This window comes from Bufo bufo, chromosome 10, assembly GCF_905171765.1.
Source record: "Bufo bufo chromosome 10, aBufBuf1.1, whole genome shotgun sequence".
Classification (NCBI taxonomy): Eukaryota; Metazoa; Chordata; class Amphibia; order Anura; family Bufonidae; genus Bufo; species Bufo bufo.
The window spans coordinates 9,151,227-9,177,609 of NC_053398.1; the positions used below are offsets into that span (position 1 = coordinate 9,151,227).

General features: G+C 46.4%; 1 protein-coding gene across 1 annotated transcript in view; it reads left to right on the plus strand.

Annotated features, from left to right (window-relative positions):
- ANO5 (anoctamin 5) overlaps positions 1–26,383 on the plus strand; it is a 74,400-nt gene that overhangs the window by 38,778 nt on the left and 9,239 nt on the right. Inside the window, 11 exon segments of the mRNA XM_040409759.1 lie at positions 5,704–5,759; positions 5,761–5,818; positions 12,495–12,563; positions 12,965–13,249; positions 17,091–17,204; positions 17,601–17,716; positions 18,245–18,379; positions 19,015–19,120; positions 19,209–19,269; positions 20,888–21,039; positions 24,298–24,372. Coding sequence (XP_040265693.1) covers positions 5,704–5,759; positions 5,761–5,818; positions 12,495–12,563; positions 12,965–13,249; positions 17,091–17,204; positions 17,601–17,716; positions 18,245–18,379; positions 19,015–19,120; positions 19,209–19,269; positions 20,888–21,039; positions 24,298–24,372 — 1,227 coding nt within the window.

Consider the following 26,383-nt stretch of genomic DNA (forward strand, 5'->3'; position numbering starts at 1 on the left):
TGTGCGGGATAGGGCACGCAGTGATGTCGCAGCACAGGGATAGGGCACGCAGTGATGTCGCAGCACAGGGATAGGGCACGCAGTGATGTCGCAGCACACAAAATTGTAGTAATGCCACACAGAAGGGATAATCCAAACAGCAGAAGTAATCATGAGGGTCCATAGTAAAACATAGAATGGGGTCATATTACATTTTCAATGTCTCCTGGCACCACTGACTGCACCTTATGCCTGGGTGGAAATGGGCCCTATTAGCTGCTGGCCCCATAGTGCCTGCTACTCTGCTAGTTATACCTATGCCAAAACAGGCATCTAAAAGCACACACGTGTGGTTAAGAAGGAAAAAATGGACTGGCATGATGGGAGTTGTAGTTGTCAACCACTGGAAATCCACAAATTGGAGATCAGAGAAGAGCTTTGTCAGCAGTGAAACCCGTGAGTAGTGGATGAGTCGGCCTTAGGACACATTCTTTCTGTTTTTGGGACATCACTGGGGTTTTCTAAAAGTAGATTCCTGGATTATTACTCATTCAACCCCTTCCTCTTGCAGAACAAGTATTTTAGGAATTTCAAAATCCTCCTCCAGGTCTCCGCTGCTCTCAGTGACGTCCGCACTTGTAACTACTTGTACGTGGACTAGGTCCTTGTGCTGAAGTCCCTGATGGCCAGGAAGGACCAGGCGGGAACACATGTCTAGTGTCTGCTCTTATGGTGAAGCTTCAAGGACATGTCTACACACAGATCTATGATGACCAACTGCAGCCACGCCCCTTTCCCTTTAAAGGGAACCCGTCATCAACTTTATGCTGATCTCACTGAGGGCAGCAGAAATTAGTGATCGAAATGCTGATCTCAGCGCTGTGTCACTCGTGAGCTAAAAGTAAGTGATTGCCGAGAACCAGCATCATAATCCTTGCATCCCAGGCCGGAGAAGAGTCCTGGTTATCCATAATCTCCTGCTCTCCGACCATCTGCTGATGATTGGCAGTTCTCTCCTAGAGACAAAGGGAGAAAACTAGGTAGAAGCCGGTCAGTCATCAGCAGGTGGGCAGGAGAGCAAGAGTTTATGAATAACCAGGACTCTTCTCAGGAGGCCGTGACTCTTTTCCAGGCCCAGTCTGCAATGATTGTGATGTTGGTTCTCAGCAACCACTTATGCCCCTTGCAGACGAGCGTTCCTCCCGCAGTGAGTCCGCAACGCAGCTCCCGTCCTGACCTCCCAGCACTGCCGGGGGTCACATAGCATTATATTGATTTATGATGCTGTGTAATCCTTAAAGTTCTGGAATGTATTGGGTAACACTGGCATAATGCTGCCAGTGTTATCCAATACATTCCAGAACTGTAAGGGTTACATAGCATCCTAAATCTATATAATGCTATGTGAATCCCTCAGTGCTGGGAGGTCAGGACGGGTGCTGCGATGCGGACTCGCTGCGGGAGGAACGCTCGTCTGCAAGGGGCCTTACTTTTAAATGACAGACCACTGAAATCAACTCGCCTGTCTCTACTTTATGCTGCCGTTAGTATGGGCAGCATAAAGTTGATGACGGGTTGCCTTTAAAGGGTTTCTGTCACCCCAATTTTCGCTATTAAACAGGCTGACATTATAGATGTGAAAATGTCACCTGAATTTAACTCTGCATTTCTTTTATTTAAGTATGCCCCCGTTTTCGTGTAATTAGAAATTTTAATTACAGGCGCAGTGAGAAAGCCATCAGGAGAACCAACGCTGGCCTGGCCCTGTCAATCAAGACAGAAGGGCGTGGAAATGAGGTGGCCAAACGGAGCCTCTAGGAGCAGGTGCAACCCCCCCCCCCCCTGCTCCTAGAGGCTCATTTGCATATAATAAAAGTTCAAATTACACGAAAACAGGGGCATACTTAAAAGAAATGCAGCGTTAAATTCAGGTGACATTTTCACATCTAAAATGTCAGCCTGTTTAATAGCGAAAATTGGGGTGACAGAAACCCTTTAAGCCTCTCCAAGTGAGGTGCCGTAAATTCTCCTTTTGTGGTGCATTTGGTTTATCAGTAGGTCTTCCAAGGTATATGTATTATGCCTGAGGGGGCAGCACTTGACCTGTGGATTCAATTTCAAGACCCCCGTATCATGCCCCCTGCGTTGGGCATTATACATTGCTTCAGTTTTGTTTTAAATGCCAATCTCTGAAATGGTCATTCTTCTGCATTAGGTTTTAAAGGGCTTCTGTCACCCCGCAAAAGTCATTATTTTTTTTTTGGATAGTTAGATTCCTTATAGGGCGATATAGGAGAATATAATAGTCTTACTTACTTTCATGCGGCCGTTTCTTTAGAAAACGAAGTTTTATAATATGTAAATCCGGTCTCTACCAGCAAGTAGGGCGTCTACTTGCTGGTAGCCGCAGCAGAAAACCGCCCCCTCGCCGTGTTGATTGACAGGGCCAGCCGCGATCTCCTCCGGCCGGCCCTGTCAGTATTTAAAAAATAGCGCGCCTCTGTTCATTCGGCGCAGGCGCTCTGAGATGAGGAGGCTCGCCTCCTCAGCACTCCCTCAGTGCGCCTGCGCTGATGACGTCTTCTCTTTCGGTGATGTCATCGGCGCAGGCGCACTGAGGGAGTTCTGAGGAGACGAGCCTCCTCATCTCAGAGCGCCTGCGCCGATTGAACAGAGGCGCGCGATTTTTGAAATACTGACAGGGCCGGCCGGAGGAGGAGATCACGGCTGGCCCTGTCAATCAACACGGCGACTGGGGGTCGGTTTTCTGCTGCGGCTACCAGCAAGTAGACGCCCCTACTTGCTGGTAGAGACCGGATTTAATATTATAAAACTTTGTTTTCTAAAGAAACGGCCGCATGAAAGTAAGTAATACCATTATATTCTCCTATATCGCGCTATAAGGAATGTAACTATCCAAAAAAAAAAAAATGACTTTTGCGGGGTGACAGAAGCCCTTTAAGCTGATCCTGAGTTCCCCTCCCCCATCTGATTATAGAGGGGTAATTAATAAATACATCCTAAGTTGTATTTGCTTTTGCAGCTGCTGCTTGATATTGAGCACTGCTGCTTGGTTTACTAGGAATTACAATACCCAAGTCCTTGTGATCCCCAGTTTTATTCCATTTCAAGTATACACAGCAATACAATTTGCAAATTTTAGCTTTTACCCATCAGATCCTTTCTTTACCCCAAAAAGTGAGATGTAAGAAATGAACATCGTCGGATTGTTTAGCTGAAAAGATACAAATTCTGACATTTTCTGCTAATTGTTCCACAGAAATGGCACAAGCACGGCCTATTCTTCGAGCGTCGACTAAGGGTAAAAGACTGGTTGTTGCATTAGATGTGGTGTGCAAACTAAACCTTAAATGTGTGCTGTGTGAACAATGGTTAACATCGAGTTTTTCTTGAGGTCGTGTATTCTGCAGATTCATTAATTTCTAAGAGTTGGTGCTCAGCTGTTCTAATACAGAGCTCCAAATCCTCAGTACGGACGGATTTATTGCGGGGTTCTATGGAGGGACCTGTATTGTGAGCTCCCTCTAGTGGTGGCTGCAGGAAGACAATATTTTATTATGCAACTCTATGGCTGTGTGAGATGATGGGGTTTTGGAGCTCTGTATCAGAAAATCAGAACTGTCATTGCTGTCTAACTGCAACCTGCTGGTTGGATGCATGTGAATGGGGGTCCTTAATGCAACCTGATGCATGTTTCCTGGTCACTGGATGCATTGCATGTGGTGTGGAGTACTAAAGAGGAGCGTGCTTAAAGGAGTATTCCCAACGCGTACAGTGATGCCCTGTATCATCAGGATATGCCATGACTTTATGATTAGTGGGGCTCCGACCTTCCGACTTCTAGGATCTCCACCAGTCCTGAGAAAGACAGGGATGCAGTTCTGATTCAGTGCTGCGTCCCCTTCGTTCTCTAGATGGGTGGCGGTGTCAGAAGTTAGATCCCCCACAAATTATGGTGACGGCACATCCTATTGGGAATACCTAGGCCTGCACACAGCTCATGTCAAATTCTGTCCCTCATTTCTGAGATCTCGGCTTGCTGTGAGTAAAACGTGAGACGTTTAGAGTGTATCGGTGTAAGAAAAAGTTAACAACCCTAAGGTCCTAATGGTCTGTGCAGCAGCAATAATCTGAAGCCTTGAACTGACAGCAAGCAGAGGTTTTGAATGACTGGAGTGTGGATGAATCCTGCCAATAATAATGGACATGTGTGCATTTGCCACGCTGTGTGGTGCCATATAGTGCATGAGCTCCAGGCCCCAATGCTTTCTGGTAGTTGATTGATCCAAAGGGAGGTTCGGAGTATTGCTGGTGTCCTGCTGTTAGGTCTTGTGTCCAGCCGAGGGGTGGAGCCATACTGCCTGTTTTTAGCTTTAACTGTCATCCTTACTCTCCAGTATAGGTAATTGGGATAATTTGAAGAATATCCTGGTCCCTATTTATTTCTAATGGAATCCAATTAAATCTGTACAGACGTTACATTGTGACTCCCGATGTACTGACCGACCCGTAACGTCCTCTTGATGTGGGGCTGTGTTTTCATGCTGCTTGTGACGTAGAGCAAGAAATTCCAAGGAGCCATTTTTTATATGTTGTTTTCCATTTCTCTTGGCCTGCTAGGTTGGGAGGCATTAGTCAAGACTGAGGCCAGGGTGACTTTTTTTTTTTTTTTTTTTTTTTTTTTGGGCGGCTATGTTGACTTTTATATAACGTGTGCCTACTTCTTTTTTTTTTTCTTTTTTTTTTTTTCTTTGGCCCTCCCTATAACTTTTAATGAACTAATGAGCCGTTCCTCTGGCGCTGCGCCTCAGTAGTTATTTGTCTGGCAGCCCATTACTTACCACTCTGAGGTGTTGCATTACAGATAGTCGCTGGAGTTGGGTTACAGCAGGGTCGCTGTACTACGGAGGGTTGTATGTCAGTAGCGATCCTGTCTGCTCTCATTAGTCTGCATGTGCAGGGGGAGGAAGCGCCCATTGATGCAAAACCTCAATGAAAGGCTCAGTATGCAATCACCAGGGCAATAAAGTCCAGCCTTGACTGTAATGGACTGTTAGCCAGTACATTTTGAGTGTCGGGAAAACTGTCGGCAAGGAGGACGGTGGCTGCTTCCGGATCCTATTCTGTTTTATTTGCATTCTAATGATGGCCTGTGTGAATACAATACATTATACTGTTATCTCTGCAGGTTTAAGGATTTATGAATCTGTATTTATTGAAGTGTGTCATCGTCTCGTTTTTGTGTCAGCAAATTATGTGCTGACTAAATTCATAATATATGTATCCGTATTGGGGTACAGCTCCTTTTTCCCCTGATACAGAACTCCCAATCCCCATGGACCATAGCTTTACGTGATCTACGGTCTGCCTGCAGCCACCACTAGGGGGAGCTCACCTACAGTAATCAGCCAAGCTGTTTGTGATGTAAGGTCCACACCACCCTACACAAGAGTCCGTATGACCCCAAAACTAGTCCGCACACATAGACACCCTACAACTTTAAGCAGAGCTTAACCTCTTCCTTTCCGCCATGTCTGTAACACCTGTGTGTTCTGTGCAGGATTGCTGCATGCTCCTAAGTAGGCCATTAACCTCCTCTTCTTCCCTTCCAGCGCTGTAACACATCACCTCCTGTGTGTGAAGGATCCTCGCTGTCCACCCCGCACCTCTTCCATGTTGTAACTCTGCCTCTTCTCTCCACAGATAGAAAAGCATCATCAGAGTAAAGATTCTGTCTTCTTCCGTGATGGCGTCCGGAGATCGACTTTGTATTTCTTATGTTGATGAACCGAGCAAAGAAGTAGACCGGCGAAAAGCTGTAAGTTAAAAAATCAGTGCCCGTCTCCTGTATCCCCCCTCACCCCCCCCCCCAACTCCTTGTGGTCGGGGCCGAGGTCCTGGACCTTTTGCAGTTCCTCCAAGGAATGTGCACGCTCCATCTGAAAGCATGGACATACAGGGTCTGTCGGGGAAGAGCAACTCTTTGTTGTGGGGACCCCCGTCTCGTATCTCCCACCCTAATAACGTGTAAGGTAGCCAGCGCTCATTTGTCTTAGTCAGAATGAAGTGGATGGATGACTTGCTCAAACCAACACCCCATGCCAGCACCTTCTACCCGTGGTCTTGAGCAGGAGGGCCAGGGGTCTCCTATTCTGGGGACTTCCACGATTTGGCATTTATCATCTATATGGTTGCTGGAATAGCCTTTTAAGGACTATATCTGTAAACTGTAAAACTCTTTAATCTGGCATCCATAGAACCACAAAGGACTAGACTATGTTTTCTGGTTTACCAGACACTTATGTAAAGTGGTATAAAACTGTAGTGGCAGTGAACCTTCACAATCTGCTATACCGCATCCTTTTACAGACCTGTGCTGGATTTTTGGATACCAGATTAAAGGGATTTTATGTTTTCCGTGCCTTTTAACACGTTATAATCTAGGACCTTGCAACTGGCAGCACTGACCACTAATAATAGTACCTCGCTCCCGGCCGCTCTGATATCAGTCCTTCCTCCCATCACCTTCATAGTTACTTGGCGCTGAGCGCTGGCAGGCTGCCACGCTGCGTAATGGCAGAGAAGGGCGGCTCCCGGGCTGAATGTAGTCCACAGAGAACCGGGCTGAGCCATTCACTTCTGTCTGACTAAAGTCATCACTGTGTGGGTGTTCAAGACTAACTGTACTCAGTGTGTGAATTCAGGGATGACTGTGACCTCCAATATGGCACACATCCCCTTCAGGTCACATTCACAAGGCTCCTGGAGGCTGTGCTATGGGGTGCTGTTTGAGGCTCTGCACAGCTGTTCTAGCGGTCCATATGCTCCTTGTGACATGGACAGGACACTGTTTTTTTTGTTTTTTTTTTTCACCAAGATGCTCCGCAGCGCCTAGGAGCCTATCTTGCAAGCAGCTCATGTTATCTCTGGGTCCATGTGATATGCAACCATTTTACTCCAATACTTCTGAAATGCATAATGAGGGGTTATCCCATAGGGACAACACATCTCCTACTCCACAGGATAGGGGGTGAGTGATCGGCAGGGGTCTGACCACTGTGACCCTGCCAGTCACAGACCAGGGGCTGTGCTCCCCCATTGAATGGAGCGGATATGTGTGTCAGCTCTAAATGCTCGGCAGTCCCATAGAGTTACATGGAGCGACGGCTGCATGTGTGTCCACCAGTCCGTTCAAACAGGGGGACACAGGCCCCCCATTCTCCTGCTTGGCAGGGGCCCCACTGTCAGACACTGCTGACCAGACCCATCTCCTATCCTGTGGATAGCGGATACGTAGTTCTAATGGGACAACCCCTTTTAAGTGAGGTTGGACTGGGGATTTTTTGGTTATTTATGGCATCAGACAGAATTTTAGTCATTCACTTAATGCAGAGGTTTGTACCAGAAAAAGGCAGGTACCATAGACTTGAGTAGAATCCAAGGCAATCACAGGGCATCCTATTTACTGACGAAAAAATAGCACAATGCGATCTCGGACGATTCGAAGTTCTTCAAGAAATTCGGTATATTCCGAATTAATTTGTCATGAATCATGATAAAATCTGGTATACCCCAGGCCACTCTGCCTAACATATGCATCCCACTTGGTGGCCCAATCTCGGTGGTGGAGGCATGCTTTTGGCCTAGAAATTCTGATCAAATACTGATGCAAAACACTGACTAAAAGAACCTATTAGCTACGATGAATTTGGGTCGAGTTGGTGGAGTTGGGCTGCTTTCACACTTTGGACGGATCCGTCATGGATCTGCAAAAACTGATCAGTTACAATAATACGCCTGCATTCATCCGTCCTGAACGGATCCGTTTGTATTATCTGTAACAATGTAACGGATCCCGTCATGAGCTCTATTGAAAGTCATGGGAGACTGATCCGTTTTCTATTGTGCCAGAGAAAACCGATCCGTCCCCATTGACTTACATTGTGTGTCAGGACGGATCCGTTTGGCTCAGTTTCGTCAAGCGGACAGCAAAACGCTGCAGGCCGCCTCCAAAGCGGAATGGTGACGGAACGGAGCCAAACTGATGCATTCTGAGCGGATCCTTTTCCATTCAGAATGCAATTAAGGGCAAAACTGATCCGTTTTGGACCGCTTGTGAGAGCCCCGAACGGATCTCAGAAACGGAAAGCCAAAACGCCAGTGTGAAAGCCTTATTTGTGTGGTTCATTCCAATAACCAACGACACTCCTCCTGTATGGCAATAATCCAAGCTGCCAGTTTGATCCATCCAGGAAGTTCGGCCCATCTGGTTCTAACCCTAATACAAGGAGTTATTTGACCCCAGGCGGTGACATCACAGGGGATGGCTCTGCTGATTGTGATTGGCTGCACGGTATAATGGGTCATATCGATCGCAGGCTCTTACTTTCACTTTGTAACACGTGTAGCCACCATATTAGGAAAAAAAGATTCATTAAAATTAAAGGAAAATTCGGATTGTGGCGAAACTAATTTTTCCTGAAATTTGGATCAAAGTCAATTCGTTTCACTTCCGTTCACATGAACACTAATTTAGCCTAAAGTGGGAATATATAAAAAAGTGTCCAGGAGTTCAGCCATGTCCTCCCTCCTCACTGTCTTGTCTGGCAGTAAGGCCACTGGCTGCAGCAGGATCCTCCCCCTCTGCCCTCTCTGCAGTAGGGTTGTTAAGCCCCGCCCCTTGGCTGAGTCCTCAGAACTTCCCCAACTAAAAATGGAACAGACCAATTAAAGGGATTGTCCGTTTTATTTATATTGATGACTTATCCACACTTCAGCAGGAGCCCGACAATCGTTTATTCGAAGAGAAGGCCATGCTCGTATGAGCGCTGCCATCTCTTTACTGTTTACCCGCTCGCCGTCCCAATCGCAGCGGCAAGCAGCATAATTACAACTAAGCCGTCCCATTCACTTCTGTGGGACGGCTCCTTCCTGTTCACGTACGAGTGCGTCCTTCTCGTCATACAGCTGATCGGTGGGGGTGCCAGGAGTCAGATCTCCCCCGATCTGATATTGATGACCCATCCTGAGGATAGGGTTAAAGGGCATGTCCCCTTTATTTATATTGATGACCTATGTTCTCTGCAGGGCTGTTTGTTTCAGGATCCTGCAGATGACCAGCAGCATTCATTTAAAGGGGAAAGGATGATTTTCTGTCTGTAAAAAAGCTTTTGGTTCAGTGTATCCCAGTCGTCGCAGATCCTGCAGTGTGTGTCACTTCTTAAGGGGAACAGTATGACTGCCATATAAATGTGCCCCCTGTTCAGTCTCTGTATTGTGACCCGCATGTGACTGATGCTGGTTTCCTGCAGATGGGTCCGGGTGGAGCTCTCCATAGCCGGCGTGTTCTCGGCTGTAGCGTGTCACTGTGTGATATCCATCAGCAGCATATCCTGCAGTTCATCCACTCTGCGTCCTTGTTAGAAACGCTCACACACAGCAGCAGAAATCCCCATGCATTGGAATGGGGTTTGTAAGAATTCACGCAGCCGCTGCAGAACTGATTTTCAGATATTCCTGCATGAACAGCGGCACAGACTCCCGTTTATAACATGGGGGTTGTTCCATGCGTTTTTTTTTTTTTGTTTTTTAGCTGCGGAATGCACGCCAAATTCTGCAGAAAAAATGCAGACGAGGCCTTTCTGTTACTGGTGATTTCTGCTGCCACCTGCTGGTTCAGAATTATTATACAAGGGGACGCCACCATAGCCTTATTACCTGGTAAAAATGGCTAAATAGGCTACTTTCACACTGGCGTTTTGGCTTTCCGTTTCTGAGATCCGTTGTACTCGTGCAAATGTCCCCGATACCACTGCCGATACCTGCGCCGCTTCTAAATGTGTCTGTGTCCGTCCGCGGCCTGCCCCTGCATCTCGCACAGCAAAAACAGCTTCTTCTTGCTCCCAGTCTCCGCCCCTCGCCCTGATTACCAGCAGCCTCCGCTATCCCCGGCTCCACGTATGTTTAAGACTCCGCCCACAGCCATCCGACATGACCAGTTCTGCATGTGGTGTTAGGAGGTTGTCTGGAAAGAGACTTTTCCCGCGGCTGCTCTGATTCACACTTTCCGCAGCGGCTGCCACCGTCCCTGGCTCCTCCCCCCATGTTCCCGATGACTCCACCCACAGACATCTGATCTCCAGTAGTTTTAAAAGTTATAGGAACAGACTCTAGTAAGTGTATAAAGCTTAGTTAGATTATAACCAGCCCAAGTGGTCACAGACAGAAAGAAATAAAGGTGTTGTGTCTGTCTTCTATGGCCCTGGTTCTTACTGCCTGCAATCTGCACATTGATCTCTAAAAGCAGGCATTAGGGCAAGAAGAAATATACATTACTGTATGGTGGCCACAAGACTATTATACTGAGGAGGGAGGGGCTTCAAAAATTGTTGTCCTTACTCCTTACAGTATACAGTCTCCTTGTGGCTGCCCCCATACAGTCTCCTTGTGGCTGCCCCCATACAGTCTCCTTGTGGCTGTCCCCACACAGTCTCCTTGTGGCTGCCCCCACACAGTCTCCTTGTGCTGCCCCCATACAGTCTCCTTGGTGGGCTGCCCCCATACAGTCTCCTTGTGGCTGCCCCCATACAGTCTCCTTGTGGCTGCCCCCATACAGTCTCCTTGTGGCTGCCCCCATACAGTCTCCTTGTGGCTGCCCCCACACAGTCTCCTTGTGGCTGCCCCCACACAGTCTCCTTGTGGCTGCCCCCACACAGTCTCCTTGTGGCTGCCCCCACACAGTCTCCTTGTGGCTGCCCCCCACACAGTCTCCTTGTGGCTGCCCCCACACAGTCTCCTTGTGGCTGCCCCCACACAGTCTCCTTGTGGCTGTCCCCACACAGTCTCCTTGTGGCTGCCCCCACACAGTCTCCTTGTGGCTGCCCCCACACAGTCTCCTTGTGGCTGCCCCCACACAGTCTCCCTTGTGGCTGCCCCCAAACAGTCTCCTTGTGGCTGCCCCCACACAGTCTCTTGTGGCTGCCCCCACACAGTCTCCTTGTGGCTGCCCCCATACAGTCTCCTTGTGGCTGTCCCCACACAGTCTCCTTGTGGCTGTCCCCACACAGTCTCACGGTCTCCCTAACTCTCCTTGGAACCTCAGTGTTTTTTTTTTTTATTCATGTTGCCCATGACTTTGCCCCACAGACATCTGATCTCGAATCGGAGCACAGGAGCAAGCCAGTTGATACACTGCCTCTTGTACATTAAACAATGGTTTAGTTCTGTTTTTGGGCCTTTTGGTTGGTCAGTGGTCACAAAATACATGTGTGTGTGTGTGTGTGTATTTTATTGTTAAAATTGGTATCGGTAATTGGTATCGGTGAGTACTTAAATAAAAGTATCGGTGCTCGTACTCAGTCTTAAAAAAATGGTATCGGGACATCCCTACCAAAAACAGCTGAGCACTTGTGCATGCTGGGAGTTATAGTTGGTAGTTTTACAACAGCTGGAGTGCAGAAGGTTTCTGGCCCCCTGCTATAGAAGCTTCTGTGTTGTCTCATGAAGGTACCAGATTTCCATATGTGCTATTAGGACCTATGGACATCCCTATTCCGGACACCTCTCTGAGTGCTTCTCCATTACTGGCAGATTCCGTGTATTACATGGACAGCTTCCATTTGAATGACCGCCATGTAATACTACATTTCCCTTGCTGTGGCTGCTGCAGGGGAAATCCCTCGCATTACCCATATGCCCGGGCAAATTCAGTTGGCGCACCCCTGGGCCACATTCTCCTGAGACAACCCTTTTAAAGAGCACCTGTTGGCAGGATCAACCCTATTAAACCAGGCGATATCACATCAAACTAAAGGAGCGCATGCGAAAATAGGACCACACTGCCCTCTAATGGAACAAAATTATACCACATGCCTGAAGAGAAACCTATATATCCATTCTGGCAAAATAGAACAATTTGTGCCAATTTAAATTTAAGTGACATGATAAATATAATATGTAATATACATAATTTAAGTGAACAATGTATATGAAATGCAACCATGATAAACCTGACCTAATGAATGAAGAATAAATAATAAAAAAAAAATATATATATATAATCTCCAATGATAATATAAAAAGTGTAAACATTTAAACAAAGTGTGTAGTGTGAAAATAATTGAAAAAATACTAAATACTACTTGTGAAGCGCTGCTAGGGTTCTGATTGAAATGATACCTGTCTTGTGAAACTCTTGCAGAATTACTTTTATTATTTTATGCAAATGAGGTATTCAAGGGGTGTGGCCAGTACTGGAAAGGCTGGGGGGCTAGACTCCACATTTACATAAAGAATTAGTTCCCCCTCCCCCAGGCATAATAGGGTTGATCCTGCAGATAGGCAGTCTTTTCCCTTTGGAGGGATGAGCGGTGTGACAATTATGCTTGAACTTCTAGCAATGGTCACAAGACACCGACGAACCTTTCCCTCATAGGCAAAATATGAATTTACCACAAAGTTGCCAAATTCAGCATTTGTTCTTGGTTTCTTCCCAGGAGAGAAGACGAGAATTTGAATTGAACTTGCAGAAAGCGGGTCTGGAGCTAGAAACCGAAGACAAGAAGGTGAGTGGAGGCCACGGAGCAGTCGCACCTGTGTACAGGCTGGACGTCTGCTCCTTCTCATTAGCTTTGTGTCATTACGTAGGCTGGAAGCCAAGGAGCAGAATTGGGAATTGGGGAATTGTCTATGCAATTACCTAGCGGTTATAATTGTTTCCAAATCATGGCCAATTTGGCCTCAAGTCTGTATTCATGTTTGGATTTTGTATATTGTAAGCTTTTCGCGGGCAGGGTCCTCTGCCCCTCTATACCAGTCTGTTTATTACTTTCATGTTTATCCCATTTGTATTTTTTATATTATGTGTAACCCCCCTCTTAAAGTACAGAGCCGTGGAATTAATAATGCTTTCAAATAAATAATGATAATGGGTCTTAGGTGTTGATATTTCTATTTTTCCCCGTAGGAGTCGGAGAATGGAAAAAATTATTTTGTCAAGATCCATGCGCCCTGGGAGGTCCTCTCCACCTACGCCGAGGTGCTGAATATCAAGATGCCCTTAAAGGAGAATGATATGGTCCTGAAGACGGAAAACCCTCTAAACTGGTTTCTGAAAACCTTCAAACTTCCGTATGACGTCATGAACCCAGAACCAGATTATTTCACGGCCCCTTTCAGCAAGCAGAGGCAGGAGCTGTTCTACATCCGCGACCAGAACACGTTCTTCACACCGGCCACCAGGAACAGGATAGTAAGTGCCGTGAGATGAGCCGCTCTCTGGTACCTCCAGGTTGCCCCCACCAGCACTTAATCACTTCCCACCCTGTGATGTACTCATTTAGATGACATAATAGTCGGTCACAGTGATGGCACTGGTACACTGTGCGCTAATGTCATGAAATCTCTAATCACTAATGTCTGTTTAATCCCTTAGATGCCATGGTCAGCATTGGCCATAGCATCCAAGTGGTTAAACAGAGGGAAGGAGCTCTTTGTCACCTCATTGCGCTCCGGCCATGTGATTGCAGAGTGCCCATGGGTAGCCATGGCAGCCGAGGGCCTGACCATGGTTTCCGGTTCTTCTATGTACATGAGCCTATTAGGGTGCATTCAGACGACCGTATTTCTGGGTCTGCATCTGTTCTGCAATTTTGTGGAACAGGTGCGGACCCGTTCATCTCAATGGGGCTGCCATAGATGCAGGAAGCACATTGTGTGCATGTCCTATTCTTGGGGACAAGAATAGGCATTTCTGTATAGGGCTGGCCTATATGCTTACGGTCATCTGAATGTAGCTTTGGACTGGAGTTTTGCAGTGCACTATGGAAGCAGTCATACGCTCTTTCTCATCCGTCTCATTGGGGGACACAGGCTTTGACCATGGCTATAGCTGTTGCCGTTAGGAGGCGGACACTAAGCACACAAAGTGTAAGCTCCTCCCTCTTCAGCTATACCCTTCCTACAGGCACTAAGCTAAATCCGTTTTAGCTTAGTGCCTGTAGGAGGCAGATCTCCCTGCAACGGGAGGTCTGCCTCCTACAGGCACTAAGTAAAAAGGTCTCGCTTTTTTTTTTTTTTGTTTTTCTCTAGCGGGAGTTTCAGGCAGTCCGTAAAACTGCTGCACTCCCACCCCAGGAGGCGGGAGACCATGGGGTCACCCAAACCCCCCTGCTCCTTCCCGTGCTCCAGAAGAAAAGTAGTATCAGAGGTTCCTGTAAAAAAACGTTGTCTCCCGCCAGCATTCGGGTCACCACAGCTGCCCACGCCGTAAGTCCCCTCTGTTCCGGTGTAGCGTCCCTCACCAAGGGGCCGTACACCGAAGGTGGTGACCTGGCTGGAGCTAGGGGGGGCAGAAGATGCCGGACAGGTGAGTAAAGCCGATGTTGACGTCAGGTCACTCGTTCCTCCCTCTCCGTTGGAAGGTGTTAACAATGGACGCAAGCCTCAGGGGTTGGGTGGGGAGTGTTGGAAAAATCTCTCTGTTCAAGGAGTATGGTCACGCAAGGAACGCTCCCTTCCAATCAATATTCTGGAGTTAAGGGCGATTCGGCTCTCTCTGCGACATTAGACCAACCATCTCAGGGGTTGTCCGGTGCGGGTTAAGTCCGACAACTCCACGGCGGTGGCGTACATCAGTCACCAGGGGCGGCAGCCGGAGCCCGGCAGTCATGGCGGAGATGGCGCTGATTCTCAGCTGGGCGGCTACTTGGTCGTCTTTGCATACTTTTTCCAAGTTTTATAGTTCACACCTTTTTGTGTCTCTGGGGCATAGAGTTTTGCAGACTGCAGGCCTCTGACAGGAGGGTTGCTTGTTATGCCCACCCTTGGGGACTGCTATGTAACGTCCCATGGTCAAAGCCTGTGTCCCCCAATGAGACGGACGAGAAAACTAGGTTTTTATACTTACCGTAAAATCTGTTTTCTCTTCCGTTCATTGGGGGACACAGCTCCCACCCATTCTTTTGTTTATGGGCCTGTGTGGTTCTGGGTTTGTACATAATGTAATTTTCTTGTCTGGCTTTTGCACGAACTGATTTAGCTTAGTCCCTGTAGAAAGGGTATAGCTGAAGGGGCGAGCGTACAGTTTGTGTGCTTAGTGTCCGCCTCCTAGCGGCAACAGCTATACCCATGGTCAAGGCCTGTGTCGTCCCGTCCCCCCCCCCCCATTGAGACAGATGAGAAACAGATTACAGTAACTAAATCTAGTTTTTGCAGATATGGATGTTAATGTCTCTGGAGGAGGTCTATGAACTAAAGTAGTGGTTATGCATGTTCTATCATTCATCCCATTGAAGAACTAAGTGTAGCCTAATGTAGTAGATGACATTTTGCTGCACCAAAATTAAAAACGTAGACCTAGGTTTACTGGTCCTTTAAATCATTGCTCATCTGGTGGACACAGACTTGGTGTATATAGAGCACCCACACAAGAGGATATACACGGAGTGCAGAATTATTAGGCAAGTTGTATTTTTGAGGATTAATTTTATTATTGAACAACAACCATGTTCTCAATGAACCCAAAAAACTCATTAATATCAAAGCTGAATATTTTTGGAAGTGGTTTTTAGTTTGTTTTTAGTTTTAGCTATTTTAGGGGGATATCTGTGTGTGCAGGTGACTATTACTGTGCATAATTATTAGGCAACTTAACAAAAAACAAATATATACCCATTTCAATTATTTATTTTTACCAGTGAAACCAATATAACATCTCAACATTCACAAATATACATTTCTGACATTCAAAAACAAAACAAAAACAAATCGGTGACCAATATAGCCACCTTTCTTTGCAAGGACACTCAAAAGCCTGCTTTCCATGGATTCTGTCAGTGTTTTGATCTGTTCACCATCAACATTGCGTGCAGCAGCAACCACAGCCTCCCAGACACTGTTCAGAGAGGTGTACTGTTTTCCCTCCTTGTAAATCTCACATTTGATGATGGACCACAGGTTCTCAATGGGGTTCAGATCAGGTGAACAAGGAGGCCATGTCATTAGATTTTCTTCTTTTATACCCTTTCTTGCCAGCCACGCTGTGGAGTACTTGGACGCGTGTGATGGAGCATTGTCCTGCCCTGAAAATCATGTTTTTCTTGAAGGATGCAGACTTCTTCCTGTACCACTGCTTGAAGAAGGTGTCTTCCCAGAAACTGGCAGTAGGAATGGGAGTTGAGCTTGACTCCATCCTCAACCCCGAAAGGCCCCCCAAGCTCATCTTTGATGATACCAGCCCAAACCAGTACTCCACCTCCACCTTGCTGGCGTCTGAGTCGCGACTGGAGCTCTCCTGCCCTTTACCAATCCAGCCACGGGCCCCATCCATCTGCCCATCAAGACTCACTCTCATTTCAACAGTCCATAAAACCTTAGAAAAATCAGTCTTGAGATATTTCTTGGCCCAGTCTTGACGTTTTCAGCTTGTGTGTCTTGTTCAGTGGTGGTTGTCCTTTCAGCCTTTCTTACCTTGGCCATGGCCTCTGAGTATTGCACACCTTGTGCTTTTTGGGCACTCCAGTGCTGTTGCAGCTCTGAAATATGGCCAAACTGGTGGCAAGTGGCATCTTGGCAGCTGCACGCTTGACTTTTTCTCAGTTCAGGGCAGTTATTTTGCGCCTTGGTTTTTCCACACGCTTCTTGCGACCCTGTTGACTATTTTGAATGAAACGCTTGATTGTTCGATGATCACGCTTCAGAGCTTTGCAATTTTAAGAGTGCTGCATCCCTCTGCAAGATATCTCACTATTTTTGACTTTTCTGAGCCTGTCAAGTCCTTCTTTTGACCCATTTTGCCAAAGGAAAGGAAGTTGCCTAATAATTATGCACACCCTGATATAGGTGTTGATGTCATTAGACCACACCCTTCTCATTACAGAGATGCACATCACCTAATATGCTTAATTGGTAGTAGGCTTTCGAGCCTATACAGCTTGGAGTAAGACAACATGCATAAAGAGGATGATGTGGTCAAAATACTCATTTGCCTAATAATTCTGCACTCCCCTGTATGTGCCTTCAGGGAGTCTGTGACCTGGCGTCTCCTCACTTTATTCTATTCTTCAGCTCATTGATTATTTTTCCAATTTCAGGTCTATTACATCCTCTCTCGTTGCCCCTACGGAATTGGGGAGGAGAAGAGAAAGTTTGGTATTAAGAGGCTGTTAAGCAATGGAACGTACACGGCCGCCTTCCCTCTCCATGACGTAAGTAATCCCTGGAAAATGGAAGCCCTGGTGTAACACGATATATTGTGTGTTAGGTATATTTGTGGAAATGCGCGGTGACAACCAATATAGCTGCAATCTGATCCCATCGAAGGTTGTCACTTAGTACCTTGTACACTAATCTACCTAGGTGTGTGGTGATATTATTTACCCTCTGGGCAGGGCGACTTGTGATCAGGGCTGTGCTGCAAAAGTCCGTTGTGATCTGCAGCCAACATCTAGTAGCTTTGGCTTTTGGCAATTGTCATGTGGCAGGAGGCATCGTATGGCGTGTAGTAACACGAACCCTCACCGCAGTCATTGCTTGTCGCTATGTGATCCTAGCGATCGCCATGTAGCCTCATGTTCCATGCTGAAGTGTTCTTTCCTCTGCAGTGTCAGTATTGGAAGAAGTCCCAGGACGTGACCTGTGAGAGCGAGCGGTATACATTGCATAAACACTGGGCCAGATTTGGAAAGTTTTACAAGGAGCAGCCGACGATCTCGATCAGGTGAGTTCAGGACAACAGCCAGGTACACAATAGTTACTAAACCTCCGGCCACAAGAGGAGACCTGAATGTAGGGGCCACGGTGCCTGATTTTCGCATGGCGTTCCTTTCATTGCAGGGAACTGCAGCACAGGTCTGTCCAATTGAAATGCTCCTGGCTGCAATTCCTTTGCATAGCTGGTGACGGGGACGTAGAATGGTGCCCAATACGTCACCAGCGTTGCAATTCTCTTCATCCTCTGGACTGGTAATGGGTTCCAGAGGTCAGAGCAATCCTAAAATGGTGTCATATCCTAGTGCAGGGGTCAGCAACCTTCGGCTCTTCAGCTGCTTGTGAAACCTTAAACTCCCATCATGCACATGTACTGCACTGTTCTTGTAACTCTCATAGAAGTGAAAAGAAGATTTTGGGAGTTGTAGTTTCAGAACAGCTGGAGTGCCCGGAGGTTGCTGATCCTTGTCCTAGCGCCATGTGGTAGGAATACCCCTTTAATACAACCCACTGACCCTTGATTTATTTCTCCTTCCAGAAAGTACTACGGGGAGAAGATTGGAATCTACTTTGCTTGGCTCGGCTTCTATACAGAGATGTTATCTTATGCTGCTATTGTTGGGTTTTTATGCTTCCTGTACGGATGGATAACAATGGATGACAGCATCAGTAGGTAAGATTATATAAATCATTCCAAAGGCTTGACGTGCAGCCTGGAAAATTGCCTTGTGTGGGTTTAGACATTGCTTGTTTTTGGTTTTTTTTGTTTTGTTTTGTTTTTTCCCCATGTTTACAGCCAGCTCCCATATGTTGCATGGGGTCTGTGGGAATTAAAGGCCCTTGATGTGTGCATTTTGTGTTGCCGTTTTTCCAAGCACTTTTTTTTGCATATATATATTTTTTTATTCAGTTCTACAGAGAAAGTAACATAATAGGGGGCACATATATTCCTCCAAAAAAAAATGTATGCAAAAACAAAACAATGATTGGGCAAAAAAGTCTCAAAAAAACTCTGAAGGCAGGACATGAGGCTTTTTTTTATTTTTTTTAACCCAAAAACCACCAGGACAACACCAAAGTAAAGAGCAGCTTCTCTTCTGAAGGGGAACCTTGTCTAAGGGGCTGTTCACACACTGCGGCTTTGTTGCTGCGTCTGATTGTGGAGGCCCATGGATAAGTTCAGGCTGGTTCCACAGTGTAATTTTTAGGTTGGGGCCCGCTTGTGCTCTGTGCTACTGGCTTTGGATTTTTACATTTCATACATTTGTGTGCTGCCGTCGTCTTCATTGTTGTCTTTTGCTCCTGCAGTAAAGAGATCTGTGATAAGGACATTGGGGGACAAATCTTCATGTGTCCGCTGTGTGACCAGACCTGTGAATTCTGGAGGTTAAACGCCACATGTGAACCTTCTCAGGTAAGTACCGCCCTCCCGTCCACCACCCCCTGGGCTCTGTGTATGTGACCCCCTACCATCTGTACTGATCCTCTTATCTTCTCCGTAGTATTCACACTTGTTTGACAACGTGGCCACCCTCTTCTTTGCCATCTTCATGGGAATATGGGGTAAGTATCCGGCCTTTATCCACAAAATAGATTGTTCTCCGTGCAGCGAAACGTCCCAAAAATGAGAGACACAAAATTCCTGTAAATATGTAAAATGTATTTTTATTGAATAATTTCTAATGCCTTAGAGACCTTTTCCAGGAGATGGAAAGATGGCCTGTCCCTCTGGACAGATTATCAATATCAGATCGGTAGAGGTCCAGCACCCCTACCGAACAGCTGTTATGGGCAGTTTCGGGAAACTATACATTGGAAAGAAGGTTCTGTGCACCGTGTAGTTTCTGGTGCCGGGCATACTGCAGCTGACTTCTCACTGTTATGGGGGCTGAGCAGCATTACATGGCGCGACCACTACACGGTGGACAGAATCTTCTGCTCCTGGTGATGTTCACTGTCCATCAAACCCCCTTCCAATCTCATATTTATGATCTATCCTGAGGATCAGTATCCAAGGTCCCAGAAAGCCCCTTTATCACTACGATATGCCACAGGTGTCGGATACAGGTCACGCCTCTGCAATGGGGCCACTAAAAGTGAACATAGGGCGCGCAGTGCAAGTGTGGCCACCCCTCCATGCACTTCTATGGGAGTGCCAAAAGTAGATGAGCTGGCTCGGTTATTCCGGTACTCCAATAGAGAGTGAAATGGAGAGCACGTGTTTCACTTTGGCGGTTCCCCCCCGTTCTAGAGGTAGGTGCGGGTCCCAGAGGTATGCCATCAGTGTGTGAGATGAGCCAACTCCTGTAAGGACCAAGACATTTTGGCAGCAACATTTTCGACTTTTTTTTTTTTTTTTACTACCAAAGTTTTTTTATAGTTTTTGTTTCATTCACGTTTAATATAAATAAAATGATTATTCTTTTTTACTTTTATATTCATAGAACTATAGCATTATATACATTTTTTTACACTGTAGCTGCGCAAGGGCTCATTTGGTTGCTTGTATTATACACGCCAATACTTTTATTTGTAGTCTATGATTTTAACGGTTATCTTATACACCCATGATGTAATAGGAGAGTAGTAAGATGCCACTATAGGGGCATTTATAAGGCCCCTCTGCTGCCACGACAGTGCCTCGGTTACCCTGTGACTGCACCCGTTAGGGCATGATCACAGGACTGAGAGCCCCTTCCCTTTGTCTAACCACTAAAATGCTACGTTGCTATTGACCCGCGGTATCTGAGGAGTTAAACCTACTTTGCATTTTCACCCTTTGCATTGCAAAGGGTGAAAACCGCAGAAAAATGGAGCGTCAGCAGGATAATCAGGCAGATGTGCCATTCAGAACTCTGGGAAAGATGGATGGCCTAAGTCTGTTGCCTTTCAGTAAAGTGAAAAAATAAAAAAGCATTTTTAACGGTGGGTGAATGCCTTGCTGCATATTCTTCGGAAGGCTTGCTTTCCCAGTACTGTATTGCTGCATTAATAGAAGATTGTCAGCAAAGTGGATGTTGCATGTCCAAAGAGCTTGCCTATCTAGCCAGGTGTGTGTATGTATGTGTTATAGTGACTGGTCAGCGGTAGACACGTGTTATGAGGACGCTACTAGACCCTTCATCTCTTTGCAGCTAGTTAACCATAGTGGTAGAGAGGACTGACCTGACTCTCCTTGCAGTGACCTTATTCCTGGAGTTCTGGAAGCGGCGGCAGGCGCGGCTGGAGTACGAGTGGGACTTGGTTGACTTTGAGGAAGAACAACAGCAACTTCAGCTGAGACCAGAATATGAGGCCAAATGCACCCAAAAAAGGAAAAACCCGGTGACGCAGGTAAATATCGAGGTCGCAGATCTATTCTCAATGTAGGCGGCCCTTCCATTCTTAAAGAGGATTAATCTGTTCTGCATACAAGTCAGTTTTAGTAAATACTTGCATGCGTAACTCTAAATTGTGTCGTTTATCTGTTATTCCTTCTAGAAATTGGTAACTCATTTGACAATTGGGTGTTACCAGTGGGGGGGGGGGGGGGGGGGGGGGGTGTCCGGGGATGTCCCTGCACAGTGTGACATTATCCAACCAATGTTGACTATGTAGGGATACCCTCTAATGACAGGGGGAAGGGTAGCGCCCAGTTGCCGATTTCATAAGTATTCAAGAGGAATAACTAAGCAACAGGACAATGTAGAGTTATTATCTATTATTATGTATTTATCATTATTTATTATTGTTTTGATATTTATTATAATATTAATAAAAATCCCTTTTAATCTTGCAGAAGAGGTCCCGGATTATCAAATATTCTGGATTATTGGATGTTCATAGAAAAGTATATAATGTGCATTATAGGGTAGACCGCTTCCAGGGAGAAAGCTGCCATCAGTTTGCAGTTGTTAAACTCAGCTTTTTTTTATTTTTATTAACTTTTAAATCTCTATATTAGAAATAGAAAAAAATCTTAGACACCATAAATTCAAGCTACCATTCCCACCACCACCCAAAAAAAAAAACTACTTGGACACCCGGATTGTCTTCATAAATTACTTCAAGAATGATTTTTCAATCCATTTAGACCAGGGTTTCTCAACTCCGGTCCTCGGGACCCACCTACCGGTCAGGATTTGAGAATATCCCCCAGAATGAATACCTGTGATGTAAGTCCTGATGCATGGACACTAATTAGATCACCTGCTCAATACTAAGGAAATCCTAAAAACAAGACTGGTAGGGGGGTCCCGAGGATCGGAGTTGAGATCCCCTGATTTAGACCATAATACACAAAACTTTTCCTGTTCTCCATGCCTTCATAACGCAATTTCTCCGAAATTAAAGATTACCTGCGGCGCTCACTTCAACGAATAGCATTTATTATGTAGAGGAAGTTAATACAAGACATTTACTAATGTATTCTTATTGTCCATATTGCTTCCTTTGCTGGCTGCATTAATTTTTCCATCACATTGTACACTGCTTGTTTCCATGGTTACGACCACCCTGCAATCCATCAGTGGTGGTCGTGCTTGCACACTATAGGAAAAAGAGCCAGACTATTTGGTAGCCGGGAGCGTGGGAGCTCACATAGGCTGGTGCTTTTTTCCTATAGTGTGCAAGCACGACCACCACTGATGGATTGCAGGTTGGTCCTAACCATGGAAACAAGCAGTGTATAATGTGATGGAAAAATGAATCCAGCCAGCAAAGGAAGCAATATGGACAATAAGAATACATTAGTAAGTGTCTTGTGTTAACTTTCTCTACATAATAAATGTAGAGAACCCCTTTAAGTCTCAAATCTTAGTGGTTCACGGTCATCGACCTGTCTATAGTTGTCCAGTATTAGCAAAGCAGCTCCCCCCCCCCCCCCCCATTGGTCCCATTCATTTCAGCAGAGCTGCAATACCAGGTACAGCCTGTGGGCAGGTGTGGCACTGTTCCTGTTCCTTGACAACCGAATCATAAAATAACTCTTTATTTCCAGCATTGATTGTGTCCGGAGGGCAGTCATGTCAGCTGCAGACCTGGCCCGGCCGGAAGTTGTGCACATGTATATTATAACTGTATTCACCATTATGTATTCTCTCCTGTTCACACCACGGAGGCGGCCATTTTGTAGTTGTGTACAGGGTGTATTACTCTGCAGGTCGGTTGCCACCAAACTTTCCTGAGCTCCAGAATGGCAGTAATAGATCCTATATTTCACCAATACTTTGCTGCTTTAGTACTTGTCACCCAGCTTTCCTAGAGTCCCAAGCAGCCTAGTTATGTTAGTCATGATGGTTGTCATCCACCTTTCTCAGACTCCTGAATGGTAAACTTATGCCCATGCCTGGGGCACCTGTGCGACGATCAGTATGGCCACCGTTACAACCCTTGGACGCCAAACTTTACTGGGCTCCAGAGCGGCATCCTAGTGGTGGCCATATTGATTGTCAGAGACCATGCTGTGGTCTGGGAAAGCTGGCTGACAACTACCATGGCCACCATTTCAACTGCTGCCCAAGTTGTCGCCCAACTTCCCCGTGCTCCAGAATGGCGGTATGTATAACATAAAACATCTAATAATGTAAATGTCTTGTATTTCAACACAACTGGCCTTTTCTTTGTAAGATATAGGACATGTATAGATTTATTACTTTTAGTCTGGAGCTTGGCAAAGTTGGGTGGCAACCAGTGTCATAACTGTAATGGTGGCCATAGGTGTCGGCACACAGCTTTCCTAGAAACAGCCCTAATTGTAAAGATTTGCCTTCCAGTGATCCGGAAAAGCTGGGTAACATGGAAGTGATAATGGCGGCCATCTTGTTTGTCACACAGCTTTCCCAGGAAAATAAAATGCACCTAATAGACCGCTCAATGGCCGCCTCCGTTCTGTCGTGTTATCCTGCGGGCCAGGCTCTGATCCGATGCTCTGCTTTGTCACACATTCAGCCTTTCTACATTTGTAGGAAATAGAACTGGTGCTAAAGCGAAGTCCTGCAGGCATCCTGGGGAAAGTGTTCTTGTGCTGGATGTCCATTGTGTTCTGGGTAAGAGGGAGACGCCGGATCTCAGCCTCTCCAAGCCGACACTAACCAGCATTAACTCGAGCTCTGTTGATTTTGCTACAAAAAGGGATGCTGGACTTTGTGTTTCTGCCCGGTGATGTGCGGGAGGGCAGAGGCTGGCGACAGAAACCATCTTGTTCCATTGGACGCTGTAGACTAGGCACAGAATCCAACAACTACCCTCATCCGGCAGATGCTGTAGTGCATTGGTGCCTGCTTACACTGACCTCTGCTGGCTGCACTGGGGTAGTACAGTACAGCTGATCATAGGTGTCATAGTTGGGGATGAGCTTGTTACCGGAATATAATTGGAAATCCGGTTACAGGTTTTAGAATCACTTTTTTGGTAATTTTGAGGGATTCATGGGAAAAATTGACTTGCCCATTGTGTGTTAGCAGCTGAGGCTCCGGACCCAGGAGCAGGATGGTCTCTCTGCCGCCTTTGCTTCCGCACATTATTCGCCGACGTTTTGTATTCTGCTTATTTTGGGTGTGAGTGTCTTTACTCCATGGTGAATCGTGGCCTTGCTTGCTTTGACTGTTTCAGGAGATGGAACCTTTCTTGCCTTTAACTAGCAAGGCGGCCCGGTTCTGCTTCTCAGGGACCACGGTGCTATTCTGGGTGAGCAACTTCATACCTCTAATACTTCCTTAACCTCGGTCTGTGGTGCTGTGTTTTATATCCCGTGTGGACTCCTTGTCTGTCTCCTTATGCATCTGTCTCCTAAAATTCTCAATTATGATATCGGACGCCATTTACAGGTATGTTCTGGTGACCCGGGATAAACACCTCAGATCAGTACATTGTTATTGCCCCCCATAGGGGAACGGCAGGTATGTTCTGCGACCTCAGAGCATTCCTGATTTCCAGGATGATCAGGCTATAGAATCAGGTATTTTGACATTTACTATGAGGCTAGATTCACACAGGCAGTTTTTGGTGCAGTTTTTGACAGAAGTGAATTAAAAAGGAAGGACTTGTACCTCTCCTTCCTGCTACTTGTGTTCTCAGCGGGACGTGGCGGTCAGTAGCCTCTGGTGATGGTTTATCTTCCTGTGAACAAGGGATTGGGCATGTTGAAATCCTGATCTTCCCCTGTCAGGAGGTCCTCATGCACCTCAGGTTCAGCTGACGTTTATCTATTGTGTATGGCCATTCATTCTCGTCAGTGGGATTAGTGGCAGTAGGCCGGGGCACGGGGTGTAGCGCGTCTTATCATGGTCCAGCCTCTGCGACTCCCGCTGATTATACTGATATACAATCGCTCTATAAGATGGGGGAGACCCCTTTAATCCATGCATGCGGCTGCTCCATCCATTTCTATGGGAATTCCGGAGATAGCCGAGCGCTGTACTCGACTATATCTCCGGAACTCCCATAGAAATTAATGGAGTGGGCACGAACATGTGCGAGTGGCTGCTCCATTCATTTCAGGGGGTACGGGGCCCCTGTTCTTGTGATCTGTGGGGAGTCCTTGTAGATAGGGATAACTGCTAACAACTGGAATACCCCTTTAAGTCTTACATACTGACAAATCTTGGCTGCAGTCCTCCAGTAAAGACCACACAGTAACTCCTGCAAGCATCAAGAGTTAGTGTCCCCCCGGGGCCCCCACAGCCATAAATGTGCCTATTTAGCACTCCGATGGTGCAACCATTGTGGTTACAATATGGCGGTTACCCCTATATTGCTCTTGTAGTAATCACTGATTTCTTCTCCATAATGCCACCATAGGACCTCCACCAGCAGTTACTTGTCCTCAGTAGTGCCCCCACAGCAGGTAAAACCTCCACCACACTGCTAGGAAGCCTCAAGTGTCTGCCTGTCATTTTCGGGTCTGCATCCATCTGTAGTAACCGTAGCAGAACAACTCTCCACAGATCGTGCCACCATTGCACTGCAAAGTCTGTGGGTTACATGCGGATGGAGGTGCAGATCCCCCCGAAGCTGCGCTGCCGAGGGCGACATCAGGAGCTAATCCACAACTTTTCTGCAGAAGGTGTTAAAGTCCTCAGCAGCGCGCTCTGATTTTGTGTTTGGATTTGTTCCGCAACACGTGGACGGATTATGAAAACCCAGGTTATTGTGCTGTGAACTGAGGCGGTTGTTTGACAATGAATTTGAGCCCAAACTGCTGACTGTTTCCAAGGGCTAGCGGGACAGAATGAGTCCTTCCGAGTGACTCAGATCATTATGTAGATTTATTGAATGGTGATGGTGAGACGCCATATTGTTTATCCCGGGTCCCAAAACATCATGGTGTATAATACACTGCCAGGATGATGGGGGTTATGTCTGTGATATGTTCTATGAATTGGAATTAGCTTGTGAAATAGATACATTACAGTAGAATTCCTTCAGTAGATAGAGGACTGTGCGGTAATAATTCCTCCACAGAAGACACGGTGTGACAAATCACTGCTCTTCACTCTGTGTCTTTTACCTTCTCTCCTTATTCCTTTTCTCTTTCCTTTCCCTTTATTTTATTTCCTTTTCTTCCCTCTTTCTTTGCCTTTTCTTTTCTTTCTTTCCTTTTCCCTTTTTTCTTTTTTTCTCCTTTTTCTTTCTGAACTATTGTTTCCTTCTCGCTTTCTTTCTTGCCCCATGTTCTATAATGCCCATGACCACCCTG